Source organism: Nansenia antarctica (genome assembly GCF_963989245.1).
Source record: "Nansenia antarctica genome assembly, chromosome: 2".
Classification (NCBI taxonomy): Eukaryota; Metazoa; Chordata; class Actinopteri; order Argentiniformes; family Microstomatidae; genus Nansenia; species Nansenia antarctica.
In genome coordinates, this window is record NC_137675.1 from 58,573,918 (window position 1) to 58,598,378 (window position 24,461).

Here is a 24,461-nt window from a genome sequence, read left to right on the forward strand (position 1 = left end):
TCAGACCGGCCTGTTCTTGGGCGAGTAGCTGGTCCTGGAGGGTGACGCGGTGGCCGCCGGGCGGGAGGGGATGGAGGAGGTGATGTTGAAGGGACAAAAAGCTAGAATAACAGGAGAATTATAGTTCGTATAGCCTGTTGCAGTGTATAGGGGAGGCTATTGTGTTTTTACAGACCTGAATCACGTTTTGTATTCGTATGTAGGCTACATAGGTCTACATTACTCTGATAGGTTTAAATTAAGACCCCCCCCCCCCACCCCCCCAACTCACTTTTCTACGAAATTGATATATAAATGATATTTATACTGGACATTTTTTTAATTTATTTTTTCAAACCACTGGGTTATAGAAAAGCTATTCACTATTTCAAAAAACTCTTCCTGCTAAAAATGTAGCCGGTCCGCTTCAGATCCCCACTAATGTGTTGCTCCTTCTTATAATAAAGCCTCGGCTACCGCGCTTTGGAAACGATGACGTCAGAAGCGGACACTTCATCCCCTTTCCCTGCAGCAGACATTCTCGCCGGGCGCGGTGGCGCGTGCCTGTAATCCAAGTCACCGGGAGGCTGAGGTTGGCGGATCGAATGAGCTGAGGGGCTCTGGGCTGTAGCGGCCCATGGCCATGTCGAACGGGTGTCCACACTACCCAGTGAGCAATAGACGTCTAGAATATAAACCAATATAGACCAGCTATATTACGGCTATATTTTCTACTTATCTTAAATGCATGAAAACCGTTATTAAACCCCTCTAAACTGTCAGAATACGTCCCAGACGTCATGTAGTATGAGATTCCATGTAGTCTAGCATAGTTATTCATGCGGAAGTGGTGGTTTAAATTGCGTCTATACGTCGCTGTCCTTTAACCCAGATAAATGCGGTCTGTGTCTAAACCTGTTTTAGTCTAGCAGCACGTTGAGTTTAAATTAATACCCTAAACGCCTGTAGATTGTCAAAATATGTACCAGACCGTCATTTAGTCTGAGATTCCATGTAGTCCAGCATAGTTATTCATGCGGAAGTGGTGGTTTAAATTGCGTCTATACGTCGCTGTCCTAGTCTAGCAGCACGTTGAGTTTAAATTAATACCCTAAACGCCTGTAGATTGTCAAAATATGTACCAGACCGTCATTTAGTCTGAGATTCCATGTAGTCCAGCATAGTTATTCATGCGGAAGTGGTGGTTTAAATTGCGTCTATACGTCGCTGTCCTTTAACCCAGATAAATGTGGTCTGTGTCTAAACCTGTTTTAGTCTAGCAGCACGTTGAGTTTAAATTAATACCCTAAACGCCTGTAGATTGTCAAAATATGTACCAGACCGTCATTTAGTCTGAGATTCCGTGTAGTCTAGCATAGTTATTCATGCGGAAGTGGTGGTTTAAATTGCGTCTATAGTATATAGACTCTATACGTCGCTGTCCTTTAACCCAGATAAATGCGGTCTGTGTCTAAACATATTTTCTACTTATCTCAAATGCATTAAAACCGTTATTAAACCCATTCTATTGTCCGTACGCTCTACTCTATGACTATGAGGCTGGGAAGACAAATCGGCAACACACTACATGAACTGAATTGAGATTATATAGAAAAATAGTCATACCTGGTGTTGATGACTGCAGAGGAGAGTCTATCATTGTAGAGTCATCAGTGGCTTTTCAAACAAAGATCAAAGCACATGAACAACTTTAAACAGGAACAAGTAGCACAGAATGAGAGGAAAGACCAGTTATATTTTAAAAATACAAACGCATTGCTTACAGGCATATTCTTCTTTGTCCTTTTCTTTTAATTCAAAGAGGTCCATAGAAACTGATCGTTAAAAGGAAATATCGTTAAAATGTGCTTTCTTAAATACAAAAAACGTCACATAATAATCGCATTACGTTTTGCTACATGTAACCGGTTGGTTATTATTTCCAGTTTGCGGTTAATGTAATTTTGGTTAACAAATGCTTTCTTTCGCTACGATTGGAGACGGGTTACCACGTGACCATGGGACGTATTGAATTTCCCGGTTGGAACAGTGAAAAGTAGTATTTTTGGGATGTTTTGTACATTGGCACTACATTATTATTGTTAAAACACTATTCCACTAATACCATTATTATTATATAGTGGAATGCCTATAGAAACTATTGTTGTGGTTAAACCGTGACCTACATTGACGTGCCAGAGAATGACTACCCTCCCTCGAAACCATCGCGGCTATCGCTTCTCGGCCTTTTGGCTAAGATCAAGTGTATCTGTTCTTATCAGTTTAATATCTGATACCCCTGCAAAAACACCATGAAGGGGGAGCCGGCCTCTATTGAGATAGCCACCAGCAGCACACCGCAGATCCACCTCCCCTCCCAATCAGACAGTGAAAATGACTGGAGCTTGGCTCAACCAAAACGCAAAAGACCACAAAAAAAGGCAATCCGGAAAAAACCAGACAAAAAGACTACTCCAGAACCCAAACCCCAACGCCATACAGGTAAGCCGGCTCCCCCCCCCAAACCCTCCTCCCCACCCTCTTCCTCTCTCCAGTCATCACATGCTCCTCACCCTGCACAGCCCACCAGCCACCCCCAGTCCATGCTCACCGGACCGTACGGGCCACCGAAAATCACCTCATCAACAACACAGATGAGGGGGCCACCAGGCAGTCAGAGGGGAGACAACCCCCACACCATGAGCAGCCAAGGGGAGGTACCACACTATCTGGCCCCCAACGACCCATTGGAGGGCCTCAACCTCATGTGCAATAACTTAGCAAAAATTGGAACAAACCAAATCCAAGAACCATGAGGATAACAATCTCATCTCTCAACACCAGAAGCCTCCGGCAACCAGACAAACGGGAGGTCGTCTACCAGTACATCACCCAACATCAGTCAGACATGTATATCCTCCAGGAGTGCGCCATCCCATTCAAGGAGATGGACGCCACCCTGGAGGAGGAATGGACACGGGGGGACTCTCTCTGGTCAGGCTCAAACATTGATAGAGCTGATGGGGTCGGCATTTTGGTGGCCAACCCTTTTCTGCAGACCAAAAAGGGGGAGGTTGTAGAGAGCGGGCGAATCCTGGTTCTGGACCTAGAGATCCAGGGTTCGCCGCTGAGGGTCATCAATGTGTACGGCCCAACCAACGTGGCCTAGAGAGTCTCCCTTTTCAAGAAACTTCGGTCTCTCCTCCTCATCCCCACACCAGTCCTAGTGGGGGGAGATTTCAACTGTGCCCTCCGGGATGAGGACCGCAGCAGGCCCAGGAGAGACCGATCCACTACAGAACTTCAGTCCATCATAGACGACTTCCAACTGGTAGACGCCGGTGGCACCTCCCCGCCGACACACACAAGGGTGAGTTCCTCCGGGAATTCTTCCTCCAGGATAGACATGTTCTTGCTCTCGCCAGGTCTGAGGATGGGAACCCTGACCAGCCAGGCGGCCCACTTCTCGGACCACAGGATGTTGACAGTGTCCCTGGAATGGGATGGCCAAACAAGAGCGGGTAGGGGTACCTGGAGGATGAATACATCGATCCTTCAGGACCCAACAGTGGTGCATTCCTTCTCCAGGCGCTACCTGGAGTGGAGGACCCTAAAAGAACTGTTCGACTCCCCGATAGAGTGGTGGGAGATGGTTAAGGCCAGGACAAAGGGCTACTTCGGGTCAGTCGGAAGGAGGAAAGCGGCAGAACAGAGGGCCAGGTTTCAACACCACAACGCGGCCCTCCAACGCCTAAGTCTCCTACAACTGGGTGGTCTGGATGTGGCCCGAGAACTGGCTGAGACCAAACAACACCTTGCCACCCTCTACCGGGAGCAACAACAAAAGAAACAGTTCAGGGAAAAACTCCAGGGCCTGGAGGAGGAGGAGAAATGCACACGCCACTTCTTCCGCAAGGCACGGTCAAAACACAAGCCTATCCTGTCCCTATACGACACCAATGGGGACACCGTGTCAGACAGAGGCAACATCCCGGGGGTGGCAAGAGAGTTCTACGAGAGTCTCTACAACATCAAGACAACCGACGAGACTCTCATGGCCACCTTCCTGGATGGTCTGGACCGGGTCCCCGAGGGTGGTGAGAGTGAGAACCCAGAGCTGACCACGGAGGAGCTCACCCGGGCCGTGCACTCCTTGAATACACACAAGGCCCCTGGACCGGATGGGATCCCAGCAGAGTTCTACAAGACTCTCTGGGATCTCCTCAAGGAGGACTTGGCGGAGGTCTTCAAAGCCGTCTACAGGGAAGGGAGGCTTGGAGAGTCAATGAGACAGAGTACGGTCACACTGATCCCCAAGAAAGGGGACCTCAAGGACCTCCGGAACTGGCGCCCCATCAATCTCCTCCCAGTGGACTATAAAATCATGACAAAAGCCCTCACCCAACGGTTTCAAACCCTCCTCCCCTCAGTTATAGCCCCTGACCAGACCTGTAGCGTCCCCGGTAGGTCCATCAACGACAACCTGCTCCTGGTGAGAGACCTCATCCTGCACTCCCAGGAGCGGAGGTCCCCTTTAGGCCTTCTCAGCCTGGATCAGGAGAAGGCCTTTGACAGGGTTAACCATGGTTTCCTGCAGAGGGTGCTGAGAGGCATGAACTTCCCCCAGCACCTGCTCAACTGGACCGAACTCTGCTACAACAACATCACGAGCAGAGTTCGGATCAACAACCAGTTGACAGACCCCTTCCCCATCAAATGCTCAGGGCTGCTGGAGAAGGTGGAGGGGATGGTGCAGAAGAACGGAGGAGAGTGCTACACCAACAAATTGTTGAGAGGGGCAAAAGCGGTCATACAAAGGAAGATGGAGGCAGAGGCTGTCCCAAGGCAGATGGATCAGCCACAGATGGACCATTCCTCAGAGTCTCTCGTCTCTAACTTCCGTCAATGAATGAAAGCTGCCCTCTCTCCTGAGGTCCTAGAAGAAGTGAAGATGTGGGTGAAGGCAATATTGGCTGGGGCAGCTATGGGGGCAGCGTTTGGGGTGGGCGGTGTGGCTGTAGCAGGTTTAGTCATGTGTGAGGTGGGGGGCCTGGGGACTGCAGCAGCAGCAGCCATGGGAGGGATAGCAGGAGCTATGATAGGGCCCGAGGGGTTGCATGATGCCGGTCCAACAGGTAAACACAAGTGGCAGTAATTAGACCAATAGCAGATTGAGGGACTCTTTTTTTTTATTTAAAAAATTAGTTTTTCAGATTTTATCCCCTTTTATTTATTTTTTTACCCAATTTGGTATCCAATTGAACCCAACCTAGCATCCAATTATCCCCTGCCTATTGCGTAGGATCCACCGCACGACCCCGTGGCCGGCAGCCCCAGAGGAGATCGCCAGGCAGACTAGCTGACTGGCTCCTCGAGCCCAGCACCGTTATTCCGGCACCCCGGGGGCGGTGTTGCGCGACGGATCCTTGTCCGGAAATAGTCCTATACCGCCCTCGGGAGCAGCCGCTCAATATGCCGCTCCCTGTGTGCCTCGGCCATATCCGGGTCTGGCGAGACCGGGATTCGATCCCAGTCCCCGGTGAGGGACTCTTAACAGTAGAAGGGGCTTCAACTGTAGATCAGGGAGTTGTGGCTGTAGCTTCAGAATCGTTTTTTTTTTTCTTCCGTTGTAGCAATGACAAATTCTCCATTCAAATGAAGAGAGGCTCTGGGTGGAATTCCTATATTTCGTTTGTCTATAAATGTTTTATTTTATTTTATTTTATTTTGATACGGTTCATGTGTGTCAGCCCTTCTGGGATTCTTATCTCACTTTTATGTTTCTTGTCGTTGCACCTGTATTGTATATGTGTGTGTGCAAATAAAGACGAATAACAAATCTGACTGGATTCTATTTTCTTGCATCTTGATCATTAATAGTAATGGCTCAAGGCTCTGTCCTGCTGCCAGGCCTTCCCCAGAGTCTACAGACTCTGACTTAAGTAGGTGGATCAAGTGTGCTCTCTCCCCTGAGGTCCTGAGTGGAGTGATCCCATGGGCGGCAGGGTTACTACTGGGTGTAGTGGTAGGGGCAGCTGCTGGGGCATGTGTGGCTGGATTAACAAGGATGTCAATGACAACTTGTATGGCTGTGGGGGGGATAGGATTAGGACTTTTGGGAGGGAGCATTGGTTTGGTGATAGGGTTTGACAAACTTGAGAAGAAGAGGTGATTAGACCAACAGCAGGATGAGGGAGTTAGTACAGTAGCAGAGTGGTCTCTGTGGGGACAGGGAGTTACAGCTGGAGCTTCAGGAATGGTTTGTTGATATTATGTATGTATGTTTGATATTTAATGATAATACTTCACACTTGCTTGATTGACATTTACTATTGTTTATTTCATATTGTATAATGTTGTACATTCACAAACCAAGCTCCAAAAGGGCACATGTACTGTATTCAGGTGACATGCAGTGGAAGAGGAGTATTGTAGTACGTGTCTGTGTGTCCTGCTATAACAGGAAGTAGTGTTAATCATTATGGGCATCGTGATAGCTTCTCAGGACTAAAGCAATATTTACATTTCTATCAATGTAACATTCTTTGTCTTTGCTTCTCTGGGAGCACATCTGAAAGGTCCTGTTGAACTCTGGCCAAACACATATCAACAAAAAGTAACAAAATCAACAGAAATCTCTCTCTCGCTCTCTCTCTCTCTCTCCATATCAGTAACAATTATACATCCAGAGAGGTAAGCACAGTTCCTCTGGATCACCTTCATAGCAGTCAGCTGCTGCTGTCTCTTGGCGAAGGCCCTATGGGAAGAAGACAAAAACAGGTCATGGTTTACTTAAACTCTGGACATAAAACGATGTAAATTAAAGAGAAATGAAGTCTTGTGTGTGTGTGTGTGTGTGTGTGCGTGCACACTTGAGTGTCTGTGTGTGTCTGTGCAGCTCAATACCTTTGCATTTATGACTCTCTGTATCTGTTTTTGTATGTATCCCAAAGAGAGTGTGAGTGTTCATTTTTGTGTGAGTGAGTGTGTCTGTGTGTGTGTGTGTGTGTGTGTGTGTGTGTGTGTGTGTGTGTGTGTGCTAGCATGTGTGTGTCTTACTTGCGTGCGAGGAAGCTTCTGGCGTGCGCCTGGAAGGCAATGATGACCACAGTGAGTTTGAGGTCCCTCTCCTCCTCCAGCTGCGCCAGCACCCCGGTCCTGAAGAACATCTTACTCTGGCCGATACGGAACAGGTTAGGGTCCAGGTCCAGGTGCTTCACCTGGGGGGAGAGGAGGAGAGGGATGACGTATACGGAACAGGTTAGGGTCCAGGTCCAGGTGCTTCACCTGGGGGGAGAGGAGGAGAGGGATGAACAGGTTAGGGTCCAGGTCCAGGTGCTTCACCTGGGGGGAGAGGAGGAGAGGGATGAACAGGTTAGGGTCCAGGTCCAGGTGCTTCACCTGGGGGGAGAGGAGGAGAGGGATGAACAGGTTAGGGTCCAGGTCCAGGTGCTTCACCTGGGGGGAGAGGAGGAGAGGGATGAACAGGTTAGGGTCCAGGTCCAGGTGCTTCACCTGGGGGGAGAGGAGGAGAGGGATGAACAGGTTAGGGTCCAGGTCCAGGTGCTTCACCTGGGGGGAGAGGAGGAGAGGGATGAACAGGTTAGGGTCCAGGTCCAGGTGCTTCACCTGGGGGGAGAGGAGGAGAGGGATGAACAGGTTAGGGTCCAGGTCCAGGTGCTTCACCTGGGGGGAGAGGAGGAGAGGGATGAACAGGTTAGGGTCCAGGTCCAGGTGCTTCACCTGGGGGGAGAGGAGGAGAGGGATGAACAGGTTAGGGTCCAGGTCCAGGTGCTTCACCTGGGGGGAGAGGAGGAGAGGGATGAACAGGTTAGGGTCCAGGTCCAGGTGCTTCACCTGGGGGGAGAGGAGGAGAGGGATGAACAGGTTAGGGTCCAGGTCCAGGTGCTTCACCTGGGGGGAGAGGAGGAGAGGGATGAACAGGTTAGGGTCCAGGTCCAGGTGCTTCACCTGGGGGGAGAGGAGGAGAGGGATGAACAGGTTAGGGTCCAGGTCCAGGTGCTTCACCTGGGGGGAGAGGAGGAGAGGGATGAACAGGTTAGGGTCCAGGTCCAGGTGCTTCACCTGGGGGGAGAGGAGGAGAGGGATGAACAGGTTAGGGTCCAGGTCCAGGTGCTTCACCTGGGGGGAGAGGAGGAGAGGGATGAACAGGTTAGGGTCCAGGTCCAGGTGCTTCACCTGGGGGGAGAGGAGGAGAGGGATGAACAGGTTAGGGTCCAGGTCCAGGTGCTTCACCTGGGGGGAGAGGAGGAGAGGGATGAACAGGTTAGGGTCCAGGTCCAGGTGCTTCACCTGGGGGGAGAGGAGGAGAGGGATGAACAGGTTAGGGTCCAGGTCCAGGTGCTTCACCTGGGGGGAGAGGAGGAGAGGGATGAACAGGTTAGGGTCCAGGTCCAGGTGCTTCACCTGGGGGGAGAGGAGGAGAGGGATGAACAGGTTAGGGTCCAGGTCCAGGTGCTTCACCTGGGGGGAGAGGAGGAGAGGGATGAACAGGTTAGGGTCCAGGTCCAGGTGCTTCACCTGGGGGGAGAGGAGGAGAGGGATGACGTATCCACATAGTTAAGAAGTTATTATCTTCAAACAGTCCTGAGTAAGTCAAAGACCCTTGGCGGTATGTCACATTGTACACATGTGAACACGTTAAATTCATATGTTAAACACTGGAGTACTGGAGAAACAATGAACTAGCCAATCAACTATGGTTGATATGGATGTGTGTGTACCGATCATTCAACTCACCATCAGACAGCAAGCCTGTTTTCCGTCCATGAAGCCTTTAGGGATGATGTTGGCGGCCAGGATCTCATAGCTGTGACCAGAGAGAGAAGAGTGCAACGTCCATCTCTAATAGGATTCAGACACACAAACACAACAACGGTTCTTCATGGTTCTGTTTCTCACCGTTGGCGGAACTCCTGGAACACGATGCGGTTGGGGAACCCCTGTCTGCAGATGCGGATCCCCTCCAGAACCCCGTTACACCGGAGCTGCTCCAGGACCAGGTTGGCATCCAGCTTCCCGGCCTACACGCAGGGAAGGCAGAGGTCGAGCAGTTGACTGATTACCGGAACTGAGACAATCAAAATGATCCCCTAAAAGCAGTGCTACAAGCACAAATCCATTGGGTACAAAACAGTGGCTATTTCATAGAGGTGCTACCTTAAGTTGTACACAGTCCTATTAGAATCTATTGCAACCCATGATTGTTTTTTTGTATTTTTTTACCCTTTGTTTAGGCGGGTAAGTCATTGTGTTAAAAAAAAGAAAAAAGAAAAGGGAGTAGGAGAAGGGGGTAACAATACCCAGTGGTGGGCCGTCAGGGCCAGCAAGGCCTTCTCTGCTGGCCTAAACATCATCAGAATATACATTTTATTTTAATATATTTTTTCCACAAATATGTATTGATGATTCCCCATAGACTATTCTCTTCATTTCATAGCTTTCCTCTTGGTTGCGCTGCTTCCAGTCTCCGATTGAGATTTGGAGGGCTGGCCTTTATGTTAGAGCTTTTATCCAATCAAAATGTGTTGCCAGGGGGCTCCAAAATCTGCCCGCCTGCACAATAAACCGTGCCGCGAATACGACCTGTAACTTAACGTTGAACGAGAAAACCTGTGGCGTACCCAGTGGAAACCTACGTAGATTTCGAGTTGGCGAGCAATAGCAACAACGGCACCTGCTGTAAGGCTCAATGATGTCAGCACCCAGCACGTCTTTTGATTGGATACGCACTATTGAGATGCGTAACTATGCCGGTAGATGTGGGACTTTTGAACACTTTTGGGGACACCCGAGTGGATTTACAGCTCAACGAACAAGTGCGCAGGGAAACGGAGCTCCACAACGAAAGGGTGAGCAAAAATAGGGACATACTGAAAAGACTGATCGATTGTGTCCTGTTTTGGGGTAAACAATACAAACAGAGGAAACTACGTTGAGCTTCATTCTTTTCTTGCTGAAAACAACCCAGATTTACATTACCACCTGTCCACAAACAAAGTGTTTACTGGGACGTCAGGCAAAATACAAAACGACCTGATTTTTGCTATTGCTGAAGTGATGGGAGAAGAGATCAAAATGGAGATTAAAAAGGCACCCTTTGTCGCTATTATGGTGGACGAGACGACAGACGTGGGTAATGTAGCGATCTTAAAGATGTTAGTTTAACACTCTTCATTGTAAATGCGGATTTATTGATTAAAAATGCTTCGGAAATATTAATATAACTCTGTCTGACTATGTTAAGGTGATGCAACGCCCGGTTATACTGTGTTTCTGTCTAGTTTCTAGAGCCATGGCGTCATAACAATGGTATTAAGAGGTAGAATAATTCAGGTAGGAATGTGTCGGACATCACTGAAGGCCTAGGTGTGAAATGCACCGCCCGCCACTGACAATACCCCAATAATATCAAAAAGTCTGTGGAACGGTCACCTACCATCTTCTTGTGGTTGGGGATGATGCAGCGTATGAAGTTGGGCTGGGTGTTGTTGAGGGTGGTCATCAGCTTGCCCAAGGACTCCTTGTACAGCTGGCCCACTGTGCAGAACATGCCCTTCTTAGACTTGGTGGCATTGGGCATGGAGCTCTCTGACATCTTGTTGATGGTCTCCAGGCCTACCACATGGTCCACTGAGAGAGGGTGGAAGAAATGAATGAGAGAAGGAAGGTTCTAGTAACTTATTATCTCTAATCTGTGTTTATTTCCGAATAAAAGTCAGAAAAAATATATTTCCGAATAAATGTCCGATTTTTTTTCTCCAGAATAAAAGTCTGAAAAAACATATTTCAGAATAAAAGTCAGATTTTTTTTTCTGACTAAAAGTCTGAGAAAACATATTTCAGAATAAAAGTCAGCAAAAAATTATTTCTGAATTAAAGTCTGATTATTTTTTTAAAGAATAAAAGTCTGAAAAAAAATATTTCAGAATAAAAGTCTGCTCTTCTATATTTGACCTACTCCACATTTTCATAGCCTTATCGTAACATGTATTCTTACCAGTAGCAGCTAGTCAAAACCATATCATTACTGGTTTTTATAAAGCGCATAAAGTAATATTGAGCAGAATTAAGTTCAGCCTACTGGTCCGGCCCTCCACAATAGTCCTGGTTTCTCATGTGGCCCATTGTGAAAATGTATTGCCCACCCCTGGTCTAAGCAGTCTCTGTTGTCAAACATCTACACAATATAGCTGCCGTGTCTGGGTTTATATCAAAGACTGCAAAAATAGGGTTTTAAGCCATAATTGTAATCATACTGTATACAGAGTTTTTTTTTATTTTTAGAATGATTGTCATGACCCACTTGATGTTGATATTTACAGAACTGGTCCCTTGATCATAATGAAGTTGCTACCCCTGTTACAGTTGAGTAACATTACAGTTGTGTTGGCAAGACGACTCGGACTCACCATCCTTCCAGAGGTCCTGTATGAAGAGGCTGGAGGAGTTGTTGAGCAGAGTTGTCACGTTGTCATTCAGAGGGTCCATGTTCTTAGTCAGCCAGTTGGCTCCATTATAGTCCACCTAGAGATACAAGGCAATGACCAACTGGTGAACTGGTAAGTCACATTGTACACAGTAGAAGTGAAAGCAAGCTTACTTCAGTCTGGTTCCTAATTAGGTATGGGTACTTAGAACCATGAGAAGGAAGAGACCCGGTTTTGGAGCATTGTCGAAGACAAAGATATGTCGATTTTACTCAAGGTGTGTCTCACCTTGCCAGCGTAGTGCAGTACAGAGAACGCGATCTTGTTCTTGAGTGATTTGGGCTTGGAGAACTTGCAGTGGCTCACATGGGTATTCATCAGCTTCTCAACAAAGGACAGATCTGTGGCCTTGGGGAACCAGCACTCCTCATCCAGCAGAGCCAGGATACCAGGAGGGTTATTCTATGGGAAATAAATGAAATTAGGATTTTGTGCTAAATTAAGTTATGTTGCATTGATGTGATGTTTAGATATGGGGTAATCTGTGTTTATGTGTTTGCTTGAGTGTGTTCATGAACGTGTGTATGTGTGTGTGTGTGTGTGTGTGTGTGTGTGTGTGTGTGTGCTTGTGTGTGCCCAAGGACTCCTTGTACAGCTGGCCCACTGTGCGGAACATGCCCTTCTTAGACTTGGTGGCATTGGGCATGGAGCTCTCTGACATCTTGTTGATGGTCTCCAGGCCTACCACACCTAAATTAAGTTATGTTGCATTGATGTGATGTTTAGATATGGGGTAATCTGTGTTTATGTGTTTGCTTGAGTGTGTTCATGAACGTGTGTATGTGTGTGTGTGTGTGTGTGTGTGTGTGTGTGTAATTATGACCCAGTTCTGACCGGTTTCTCAATGAGCTCAATGCAGGGCTGCAGGTCCAGGCCAAAGTCGATGAAGCTCCACTTGATGCCCTCCCTCTTGTACTCCTCCTGCTCCAGGACGAACATGGTGTGGTTGAACAGCTGCTGCAGTCTCTCGTTGGTGTAGTTGATGCACAGCTGCTCAAAGGAGTTGTCCTATGGCAAGAAAATATGGATGTTAACATAAAGTAGAGTTCAATAACACCTTAGAGGTTAGAGTAGAGGTTTGGTCATCCCGGTCTTAGAGGGCTGCGGCTGCCCCCCTCTCACCTCAAAGATCTCAAAGCCAGCGATGTCCAGGATGCCCAGGAAGGTGGAACCCTGGCGCTTGGACTTGTCCAGGGTCTTGTTCACCCTCAGCAGGATCCAACGGAACAGCCGCTCGTACATGGCCTTGGCCAGGGCCTCGATGGCAAAGTCAGCCTGTGCGAAAGAGGGAGGAGGGGAGGGGCGAGTGGGGGGGGGGGGGGAGAAAAAGAAAGATTTGCTTGACTGAGATATGATAAGAATTGCAAACTGAATGTAGAAATATAAAATACATACATATAAAACTCTCTAACTCTCTAGTAGCAGAACCTAGTAGGGTCTTCTGCTTACCTGCTCTTTGGTCTGGGCCTTCTGTACCACCTCTCTGCCCACCTTGATGCGCGGGGTGAGGATGGCACGGGTGAAGTCCGTCGCGTTGATGCCCTGCAGGTGGCACACCTTCTGAGCCGCTGGAGAGAGGGGGAGAGAGAGAGAGAGAGAGAGAGAGAGGAGGGATACAAAGTATGATTAGATGCCATAATGTATACATAAAAAAAAGTCTCTGAATCAAAGCCAACAATCTTAGTGTGTTGCTCTGATGTCAGTAACCTATGCCCTGTTCTTACTTGTGTTATTTGTTACAGTACTTGAATCCTCAGACCATATTTGCCTGTGTGTCATGTCTTATCTTACAGTTACATCTGTTACCTTTCTACTGCGATACCTGTTTTATTATCATTTACGATATTATAATTGCACGTTATTGTCATCAGGCCATAAATAACCTCTGGTATTGTTACGTTACCAGTGTTATACCTGTGTTGTTACCAGTGTTATACCTGTGTTGTTACCAGTGTTATACCTGTGTTGTTACCAGTGTTATACCTGTGTACTATACCTGTGTTATACCTGTGTTGTTACCTGTGTTATACCTGTGTTGTTACCTGTGTTATACCTGTGTTGTTACCTGTGTACTATACCTGTGTTGTTACCTGTGTTATACCTGTGTTGTTACCTGTGTACTATACCTGTGTTATACCTGTGTTATACCTGTGTTGTTACCTGTGTTATACCTGTGTTGTTACCTGTGTACTATACCTGTGTTGTTACCTGTGTTATACCTGTGTTGTTACCTGTGTACTATACCTGTGTTATACCTGTGTTATACCTGTGTTGTTACCTGTGTTATACCTGTGTTGTTACCTGTGTTATACCTTTGTTGTTACCTGTGTTATACCTGTGTTGTTACCTGTGTACTATACCTGTGTTATACCTGTGTTATACCTGTGTTGTTACCTGTGTACTATACCTGTGTTGTTACCTGTGTATTATACCTGTGTTGTCGGGCATAGTAGCCTGCTCCTGGTTCCTCTCCTTCTTGAACTGGATGTTTCCCAGCTGAAGCACAGTGGACACCACCTTCATCCCTACAAAAAGGGGGATGTCCCCCCCGACAGAGTGAGAAAGAGATCAATAAAAACAAAAATATACTGAAAGAAAGAGAACAGAAAGAGAGAAAGAGAGAGAGAGAGAGAGACAGAGAGAGAGACAGAGAGAGAGACAGACAGAGAGACAGACAGAAAATGAGAAAGAGAGATCTCTATACCTAGCCTCTCTTCCTCGGTGAAGCCCATGATCTCCATGGCCAGCAGCGTCTCCTCGAACATCTCATCGTCCTCCTGTCCTGGCACTTCCACGTGGCCTGCCACTAGAAAGCGGTAGCTACCGAAGCCCTCGAGCAACAGGTCCTCTACAGAGACACAGGGAACAGTTTATCGTATAATATAGGAGTTCGCAGATTCCTGTTTCATGTTCTTATGTGCAGAAAGAAAACGGATAATAAGTCATTGGAACTGAAGTCTTATCATTTCAAGTGAGGTATTCCATCAGTTTGTTGTTTATCTAAAGATGATCTGACTCTAATCTTTTGACAGGACTAACTGCTGACTCTCTCAGTGAGAAACTCCTGTCCCACTCCTCACCACGCATTTTGTCATTGGCTCCAGCCACCATGTAGTAGAAGATGTGGAAGGCTCGTTCGATCTTTGCCTGGCGGATACAACGAGACTTCTCCAGCAGGTCTGATGGTAAGTGAAGGGTTAAAGAGAAACTCTGTAGTGAAGAAACAACTGCTGGACTTCACTCTCCAATATGACAAGTCTGAATCCCACACTGCATTATAACAATGTATTGGTGGTTGGACTGAATGGTGGTGTTAGAATGGTAAGAAAGCATAGACCCTTACATACATGACACTACACTACAATTGAATGGTAGGTTATACCTCCACCCCATCTGTATTCATTCCTCACCCACAACATTTGACAGAGGATACAAGTATCGATGAAGGCTCCGACCATGCACCCTGTCACATCAAAGTTGAGCTTTATGAACTTTCCCTGCAGAGAGAAAGATTGTATGAGAAAATATGACTACAATTGCAGTCTGTACTCTGATAACTAAGGATGGAATGATTCCAGAGGAGTGAGTTGAATTACGAATCGTGAGGAGTTGTCATTCTTGATGGTTTTGGCGTTTCCAAAGGCCTCCAGAATGGGGTTGGCCTGCAGGAGCTGCTTCTCTAGCTCTCCCTACCGGTCAACACAGGGAAGTTATTATAAACTACATACCTTATTCTCTGTCATCTTTCCAGTGCATATTATTTACACAATAACAAACTAAAAAGCGCCAAATCAATGCAATTATATGGTCTACCTTAAAACATATGAAGATGAATGGCGCAACATTTACACACTTTCAAAAAAGCATGCTTACAGTCAGAAAAGAGTGCAGGAATTTCAAGAGTGAATCATGCAAAGAACTAAAACAACTCACAGAGCCCCCAACGTGGAGGTGATGAAAATCCTGAGATAACCTTGATGTTTCAAACACTGTGCATTCTCTATTCGGACAGGCAGCTACGTTTAACTTGTACGAGTGTTAGCATGCTTCAGGTCAGGAGAGGAGAGATTGATTATCAAAATGGATCTAATCTAGGGAGAAGACAGGCTCGCACGCAACTGATAAAGACAGGAAAGACAACACAGTCTCTTTATACTCACATAAGCTAAGGATCCTGCCTGTTGTTATAAGGGAGCATAATATTACAATATGGTTATAATAAACGGCCACTAGAGGGTATTGTCTAATAAGTACACCTTTTATTTCCATTGTCATTCCTCCCATTATTTTCAGCCTGCATGGGAGTCCACCAAAGGGGATATGAAACTGAGTAGGGGCCTTCTTCTCTTCCGCCACACCCCCTCCAGATCCCTTAGATCAGCAGATCAGCTACTGCTGGTGGTGCCTAGAACTAGGCTAAAAACCAGGGGAGACAGAGCTTCTGCGGCTGCTGCACCCAAGCTCTGGAACAGCCTCCCCCTCCACGTATGGGCCGCTCAGATCCTGGAGGTTTTTAAATCCCTTCTAAAAACCCACCTGTTTTCCCTGACCTTCCCCCCCACTTAGCCATCGTTAGGTCCCTGGCTTTTATTGTTTTTATTGTTTTATTGTTTTTACTCCTTTTATCTTCTCTCCTTTTAATTGTTATCATATCTTGTATTGTGTTGCATTTTATTTAGTATCCTGCACTTTACCTGTTTTACATTTGTGCTCCTTATTTGCTCCCCGCCTGTGAAGCACTTTGGTTCAGCTGCTGCTGCATGTAAAATGTGCTATATAAATAAAGTTGACTTGACTTGACTTCATTTGTCCATAGGGATGGTATTGATGATCAACTTTGGACTTTATGCAACTATGGACTTAATGCAAGTCTTTATGCATGTTAGGTTACAGAACATTAAAAGCTCCACCAAAGCAGCAAAACCACCACCAAAAATGCATACAGAAGACATTGGGTGCTAAAAGAATGCTGTGTACAGAATGTGTGTCTATACAGTACCTTGGCTAGTCCTGATGCATTTGAATCCTGTCACACAGAAATGTCATACCGTATTATTCTTTACCGTGCTTATGCAGTAGGTATTGTTGCTGATCCTATGTCTATTCATCTCAATTTCCTAATCGTTTTTTATAACCATAATTTATCAAATTGACCTAAAAGTCTATAGTCTAAATATTTTAAAAAACGATAATAGAGAAACTTTGCATGTTTGTATGTATTAGAATTATTTAAAACACACCAAATGTTTCCAACTTTCAATGTCTTGCTACTGTATATCTCTCTGTCTGATTCTGAACAGGTTTACTGGTGTATATTAGAGGTAATACTCACAGTGCCGGTGTCCTTCTTGGCCTTGTGGGAGGAGGCCACCACAGCCAGGTACTGGATCACCTTCTTAGTGTTCTCTGTCTTCCCTGCACCAGACTCACCTCTGGGGGACAGGGGGAGAGGGAGGAGAGGGGGAGAGGGGGGAGAGGGGGAGAGGGGGGAGAGGGGGAGAGGGGGAGAGGGGTTAAGGAGGTTAGGGTGCAGTGATGAGGGTTATGGGTGTAGGAGGTGAGTGGTACATTGAGTTCAGGTTATGTGTGTGTGTGTGTGTGTGTTTAGTTTAGTTTATTAGTTGATGATGTCGTGGACAGTCCCCATTAATTAACTGTAACAACAGTAAATGGAGCAGCTTTAGCCTACATGGCTAATTTCCAGCTGTAGTCCCCCCGGGCCAGTTGACAATAGGCTCCCTAAAATAAAATACATTAGTTTAAAAAATTACAATTGCAGCAAACACAAACAAATGGAGCAGGACATACAAACATATCAAGCATAATTGGAGCAAGCACAAACATGCCGGGGAGACAAGACATTCAAGCACAAATGGCAGCAACATCAATACAGTACATGAGATAAGAACAGTACAAAGGGGACAAAGGAAGAGCAAATAGTCATAGCAATATACAGACATAGCAGCATACAAACACAGCAACATACAGGCACAGCAGCATCCAGACATTGAAGCACACACAGACATATGCAGGCGGGTAGCAAAGATAGAGGTGTACATACAACACACACGTCACATCTGACAGAAATTAATGTATGCAGTTATAGTTATTGCAAAGCCATGCCTTAAGGTGTGTTGTGAAGGTGGAGTATGTATGTATATTTTTTATGTAGGTAGGTAGTGAGTTCCAGTTTTGTATTGCTATAACAGAGAATGATAATTGACCAAATTTACTTTTCCTAAATGGGACTAGAAAGTCGCCTCGTGTGGTACTTCTGGTGCTCTGACTGGTATTGTTACGTTGGGTTATGAATGAGTTAAGAGGAGGAGGAGCAGTGTTATGTAAGACTTTGTAGACCAGGCAGGTGTTTTTGTATTTGATCACATCTTCCCAGCTCAGAAGTTTACGGTTATTTAGGATAGTACAATGATGAGAGCTGTTAGGCTTCTGATCCAGGACTTTAAGGGTTTGCTTGTAGAGAATGGCTAGTGGCTTTAGTGACGAGCTGCTAGTTTGGCCCCAACTTGTCAAACAGTATGTCAGATGTGACATAATCATGGCGTTCATGTATAATTTGGCAGCATTAAAAGTCATTACATTTCTGATATATTTAAAATTGGTTAGGCTAAACTTTTGGCATACTTTCTTAATGTGTGTTTTGAATGACAGATTGGAGTCAATAATGATACCCAGATATTTAAATTGTGGCACAATGCTAATATTTTTACCTGAGATTAATATATTGGACACAATGTTACATTGTCTTTTAGTAAAAAACATTCCTACAGCAGATTTAAGCATTATAGAATCCATACCATATATATCCTTCGCCGTTGAGGCTCTAAGAGAATTAATGATTGCTTGAGTCTTAAGTTCAGTGATGGGTTGGATGCTGAAGGAGGGCTTGCTTTCGTCAGCCTTAATAATGTTTTCTGTTGTTAAGGGAAAATTCTGTGCGATTTCGGCTACAGAATTGATAAAATATTCATTAAAGGCTACAGCTATTTGTGCTGGGTCTTGCATTAGCTTACCATTCAGTTTCAGCTCTAACTGGTTCCTAGGCCTGTGGTTGATCCCCATTACATTCTTAATCTGTTCCCAGATCAGCTTTGTGTTACCCTTTGCCTCATTAATAATTGTTATAAAAAAGTTGGCTTTGGCCTTTCTGATTGCTTTGGTTACTTTGTTACGTAATGAGGTGAACCTCTGCCTATCACTACTTAATTTGGTCTTCAGAGCTCTTTTCAATGCAGAGTCTCTTTCCTTCATCAGGTTAAATAGTTCAGTATTGAGCCAAGGAAGTGCATTGTTTTTTTTCTTTCCTTTCACTTTTCTAGTGAACTCCTCAACTAAACTATGTAACTTGCTTGTGAGCGTTTTGCAATCTGCTTCTACGCTGCTCCCGGTAAGAATATTTTTCCAATCAGTCTGCTGAACTGCTCTTTCAAAATTGACCATTTCATTTTTTGGAATCCTAAGTTGCTCCACAGGTTTATGAGAATGATGAAAGCGCTTCTTTGTGAGTTTTCTGGACATTAATGTCAAATTATGGTCAGACAGTCCAGTAATAAAATTGAATGTCTTAACAATTCTTTCAGGCTTGTTACTGAATATTAAGTCTATCTGTGTCTGGGAGGATGCAGTTATTCTAGTTGGTCCTTCCATCAGTTGTTTAAACTCCAGACCGTCTGTGAGCTGCTTAAGGGGTTTCCTAATTGACTTGTCTAGCCAGTTACAATTCAGGGGCCGGATTCACCAAAGTGTTCTTAAGATAATTCTTAAGACAATTCTTAAGAAAAAAGATAAGATGTTCCTAAGAATGTTCTTAAACGCTATTCACCATTTTTTTCTTAAGAATTGTCCTATGTCTTAAGAACTTCTTAGTTTTCTCACTTAAGAAGTTCTTAGATTTTGAACTGTGATTTTTACACCTGTGTGTCTCTCTCTCTCTCTCTTTTGAACTTATGAAGAACTTCCATCTAAAATGTGAATATAAAATAAATAATAGTAAGGACGTTGTTTCAGTTACTTGGCCTACTTAAATAACATGTTCATAATGATTAATTAAGTAGTATACATCAAATACAACAACTGCCTCCTTGATTTACTTTCTGAGTACATTGTGGTGTAATCTAGGAATAGGCCTACATGTGACACAGGCTGAAAGGCCCATTTCAGTTATATCTCAAACATACAAACATGTGATAGACATTCACACATTCACACAAAACATTCACACAAAAGTACTCTGACCAACTTGAATTAACAATATGTGTTAACACATTGTCTAGGGCTAAACTAAATATTAATAAAATCAAATAAATGCAATACAAAATTGTTCAAATAAGACTTACCTTTCACTTTAGCTGCTTTAAGACAGGTGAGAGCTTCTCTTAAAGTTAAGAAGACATTTGAGAAGAAATCTAAGAACTTTGTTTTGGAGAATCTCATTTGTTCTTAAGTTCTATCTTAGGAAAAATCTTAAGAAGAAAGTTAAGAAAAAACTAAAGTTAAGATAAGATTTTCTTCGGGAATACCAAATCTTCTTAAGTTTTGTCTTAAGAACAAATGTTGTTCTTAAGAACAAATTTGTTCTTAAAAACGCTTGGTGAATCCGGCCCCTGTCACCAAGTACAATCACTTCTGTTTTTGAGTCACACTCTTGAAGTAGCTTTTTGACTGTAATTGACAATTGACAATTGACAATTCTTAAGAAAAAATATAAGATGTTCCTAAGAATGTTCTTAAACGCTATTCACCCTTTTTTTCTTAAGAATTGTCGTATGTCTTAGGAACTTCTTAGTTTTCTCACTTAAGAACTTCTTAGTTTTCTCACTTGAGAAGTTCTTATGCCTATGATACACGAGCAACGCAGCAGGCAACTCTCCGGGATCCTCCAATCAGAATACAGATTTTAGTCATGTGACAAAAAAATTTCGGCTGAAGAAAATCAACCAAGATGGCGGCCAATCTTGCCTGGAGCGAGGAATTGGAGAGGCAACTAATTTCATTCTTCTCAGGTAAATTGAACCATTAAAACATGTGGTTCCCATATATTACGAATGTGTAATGTGTTGTTCATTGTTTTCAGCAACTGACATGAACTGTATTCTCAGCTATCTTTATTTATTAGCTTAAGTTACTACTAATGCTTTCGTCCGTTTCCATGGTAACTATGGGCTCTGGCAGTAAACATATGTAATTAAATTGATTATTAGACGGAAATCTATCAAAGTAACAGATTCTGGGTCTTTTACATGACCTAATCTTCAAAGCTAGTACATTGAATAAGCGTAGTTTTTAACTAAGAAAATCGATGCTAATCATGATAGCTAGCAGGCTCACAGTCACACACATCTCATCTGGCTGGCTCACAGTCACACACATCTCATCTGGCTGGCTCACAGTCACACACATCTCATCTGGCTGGCTCACAGTCACACACATCTCATCTGGCTGGCTCACAGTCACACACATCTCATCTGGCTGGCTCACAGTCACACACATCTCATCTGGCTGGCTCACAGTCACACACATCTCATCTGGCTGGCTCACAGTCACACACATCTCATCTGGCTGGCTCACAGTCACACACATCTCATCTGGCTGGCTCACATTCACACACATCTCATCTGGCTGGCTCAGTCACACACATCTCATCTGGCTGGCTCACATTCACACACATCTCATCTGGCTGGCTCACAGTCACACACATCTCATCTGGCTGGCTCACAGTCACACACATCTCATCTGGCTGGCTCACAGTCACACACATCTCATCTGGCTGGCTCACAGTCACACACATCTCATCTGGCAGGCTCACAGTCACACACATCTCATCTGGCTGGCTCACAGTCACACACATCTCATCTGGCTGGCTCAGTCACACACATCTCATCTGGCTGGCTCAGTCACACACAGTCACACACAGTCACACACAGTCACACACATCTCATCTAGCTGGCTCAGTCACACACAGTCACACACATCTCATCTGGCTGGCTCAGTCACACACATCTCATCTGGCTGGCTCAGTCACACACATCTCATCTGGCTGGCTCAGTCACACACATCTCATCTGGCTGGCTCAGTCAAATTTGTTCTTAAAAACGCTTGGTGAATCCGGCCCCAGTTCTCTAAAAACATTTAAGAAAACTAGCCCCCATTTGCCAAAACCATAAACACATTTCACATGAAGACACAATTCACAAAACACAATCCTCCTTTTCTCATAAATCGAAACACATTTTGTCTTGCTAAAACACAAGTTGCAAAAAAGTCTGCTCAAATTCTCAAATTAAGGCTATGTCCACACCAATACGTTTTTTTGATAAACGTTTTTCGTATATAAAAATATCACCGTCCACACGAGCACGTTTATAAAAATATCTGCATCCACATGCATACGCATGAACGCAATATAAACGCTGTCATTGAGCATTCCACACCAGTAGTCGGCGATATAATTTTAACCCCATAGCTCCACTGGCCAATCAGACGCCAGGAAAATAAAGCTAAAGCGGTTCTTCCGCGTTACATCCGCGAAATACAAAATTCCAATCGTAAACAACATGCCGCCTCGGGGAACAAAGGAGTCGTTCATTTGGACAGACAGTGAAGTACAAGTATTGTTGAGTTTAACTCTTGAGTACAGTACAAAAAACATATGCAACCATTGACTGGGAGTCTTGCCAGTCAAAATATGGTGACATCCACAACCTATTCAACGAAAATCGTCTGACCCACGTCTAGATTCTGATGACAGCACTGTGGGCCCCTCAGTGGTCAAGGAGAGACTAAGGGCCCTATTATGCACTTCTTAACTTGCCGTCTTAAGTCTTAATTAAGACGCACCGCCATGTTAAGACCTACCGCCACCCTTATTATGCGCTTCATACGCGCTACTGCTATTATGCAGGTGTCGCTAGGCGCCCACACATAAGACGTAAGACTCCCGTGCATATATTACTCATTGTGGGAGTGTTCATATTGTAGCAACCCTGTTACTGTGTTGTGTGCGAATGCACCCCTGTGATTGGTGGAGGTGGGCGCATGCGTGTTGTTGTTGTGTTGAGACCGTGGAGAGAGGAAGAACTCCGGTGAATGGAGAAAGTTGGTATGCGAGTTAAACAATTAAACAATCAGTTACAAGAGAGAAGCTATCTGTTGTTATTCCACCACTGTCCAAGTTGGGACGTTACATTGGTGTCAGAAGTAAAAAAAAAAAAAGAAAGAAAAAACGACCGTTCGTCACCCTTCGTTGGTCAGTGTACAGTTAGCTAGCTAGCGGCTACAGCCGCGGACATAATGGCCATGCAGCGGGACGGGACCGGGACGCGTCCGAAAGTGAAGGAGGAGAAGTATGGAGAGAAGGAGGGAGGTGATTATGCTTCGAGGCTGGCGGAGGAAGGTGGGAGTGCTTCAGCACACAAGGCTCACTTGAGGGACACAGTCAGGAGATTAGCTGCCGATGCAGGACTGGGCTCGTCCTCCAGCGCAGCGACGCACAGCAGAGACTATGTACACAAAGATGGCGGCCCCCGCGGGAATCATGTCCCTGTTAAAACACCAAAATACTCTGGTAAGGCAGACTGGGAGGCTTTCCGTGCCCAATTTGAACTATTAGCGCGGGCGGCGGGCTGGTCTGAGGACAATAAAGCTCTACAGCTGGCTCTATGCCTCACAGATGAAGCATTAGCATGCTTGCTACTACTTAGCCCAGATGAGAGAGGGGACTATTGGGCTTTAGTTGGCGCTCTGCAGAGGCGGTTTGGACAATGTGAACAGCCTGGTGTCCTGCGCTCTGAACTGTGTAGCAGGCGCAGGCAGCCCGGGGAGCCACTCCGGGCGTTAGCCAATGACATTGAGACCCTGTCAAGGAGAGCCTATGCCCACATGCCCCCCGGGGTGCAGAGTGAGCTCGCCAGAGACCAGTTTATCCAGGCTATAAATCCAAGGGAGCTGCGCATCCAGACCCAACTGGCACACCCCCGCACGCTACAAGAGGCACTCGAGCTGGCGTTGGAAAGAGAGATCGTGGGAGCTGGGACAGCAGAGAGCAGTCTGGCGGTCAGCAGCCCTGTTGTGAGAACCGCAGTTGATAACAGCCTAACCCAAGAGAGGCCTGCGTGGGCGACAGAGCTGACAGAACTGATCCGGGCTGTGTCGCTGCAATCATCACACAGTGACACACGCCCGCGCAATCGAAATGACTGGGGTGACATGCGGCCTCGCCAGGGCCCTTTTGTGTGTTGGGAGTGTGGCCAAGCTGGCCATATCCGCAGGCGGTGCCCCAAGCTCGCTGGCGACCAGGGAAACGCCCCGGGGCCTGTATAGATGGGACGATACAGACCCCTGGCGCCGCATCCCATGCTGCCCCACCTCTGACAGGAGCCCAGCAGCACAGACGGGGGAGTGGGGCTCCACTCCCCCCAGAAGCAAATGACACCGCGGAGTCCGCAAGGGTGGTAGGGTGGACTCATGCTGGGGATTTTTGTCATGTCCACATCACCCTGGCTGGGACTCCCTGTACGGCCCTTGTGGACACCGGCTCCACTGCAACACTGATGAGGCCCGACGTCGTTCCAGTGGGGACACAATTGGAGCCAACTGCTGTGCAGCTGCAAACAGTAACAGGTGAACTAGCCCCTATGCGGGGGAGAGGGAGGGTGGCTATAAATGTGGGAGGTCTGTCAGTGACATTTAGTGTATGGGTGGCAGATGTGCAGGACCCCTGTATACTGGGTCTGGACTTCCTACGGTTTGCTTGCTGTGTGCTGGACCTGGGGAAGGACACACTGAGCTTCCCTGGGGGCCCCACTGTTAAAATGATATCCCCCTCGCTGGTCCCGAGACCACAACCACTGTCCGTGAAAGCCACAGACACGCAATGTTATGGGCCTGACCCCTCGGCTGAGGACAATGGTGCCCCACTCTCCCGCCCAAACCCCCCACCCCCCCCTTCACCCATCC

At 46.0% G+C, this 24,461-nt stretch overlaps 1 protein-coding gene across 1 annotated transcript; it reads right to left on the reverse strand.

The window, feature by feature from the left end:
• LOC308150326 (myosin-11-like) lies at positions 1 to 18,569 on the reverse strand (the record flags this gene model as incomplete). The annotated part of the gene is made up of 19 exons (XM_080523171.1): positions 1 to 101; positions 6,663 to 6,736; positions 7,039 to 7,199; positions 8,740 to 8,809; positions 8,902 to 9,023; positions 10,439 to 10,632; positions 11,412 to 11,526; positions 11,718 to 11,891; positions 12,324 to 12,497; positions 12,612 to 12,764; positions 12,939 to 13,057; positions 13,922 to 14,014; positions 14,194 to 14,337; positions 14,570 to 14,668; positions 14,923 to 14,986; positions 15,086 to 15,178; positions 15,650 to 15,667; positions 16,822 to 16,919; positions 18,521 to 18,569. The coding sequence occupies 19 exons, from the start codon at positions 18,567 to 18,569 to the stop codon at positions 1 to 3; spliced, it is 2,115 nt and encodes a 704-aa protein (XP_080379297.1).
• Positions 18,570 to 24,461: the final 5,892 nt, after the last annotated feature.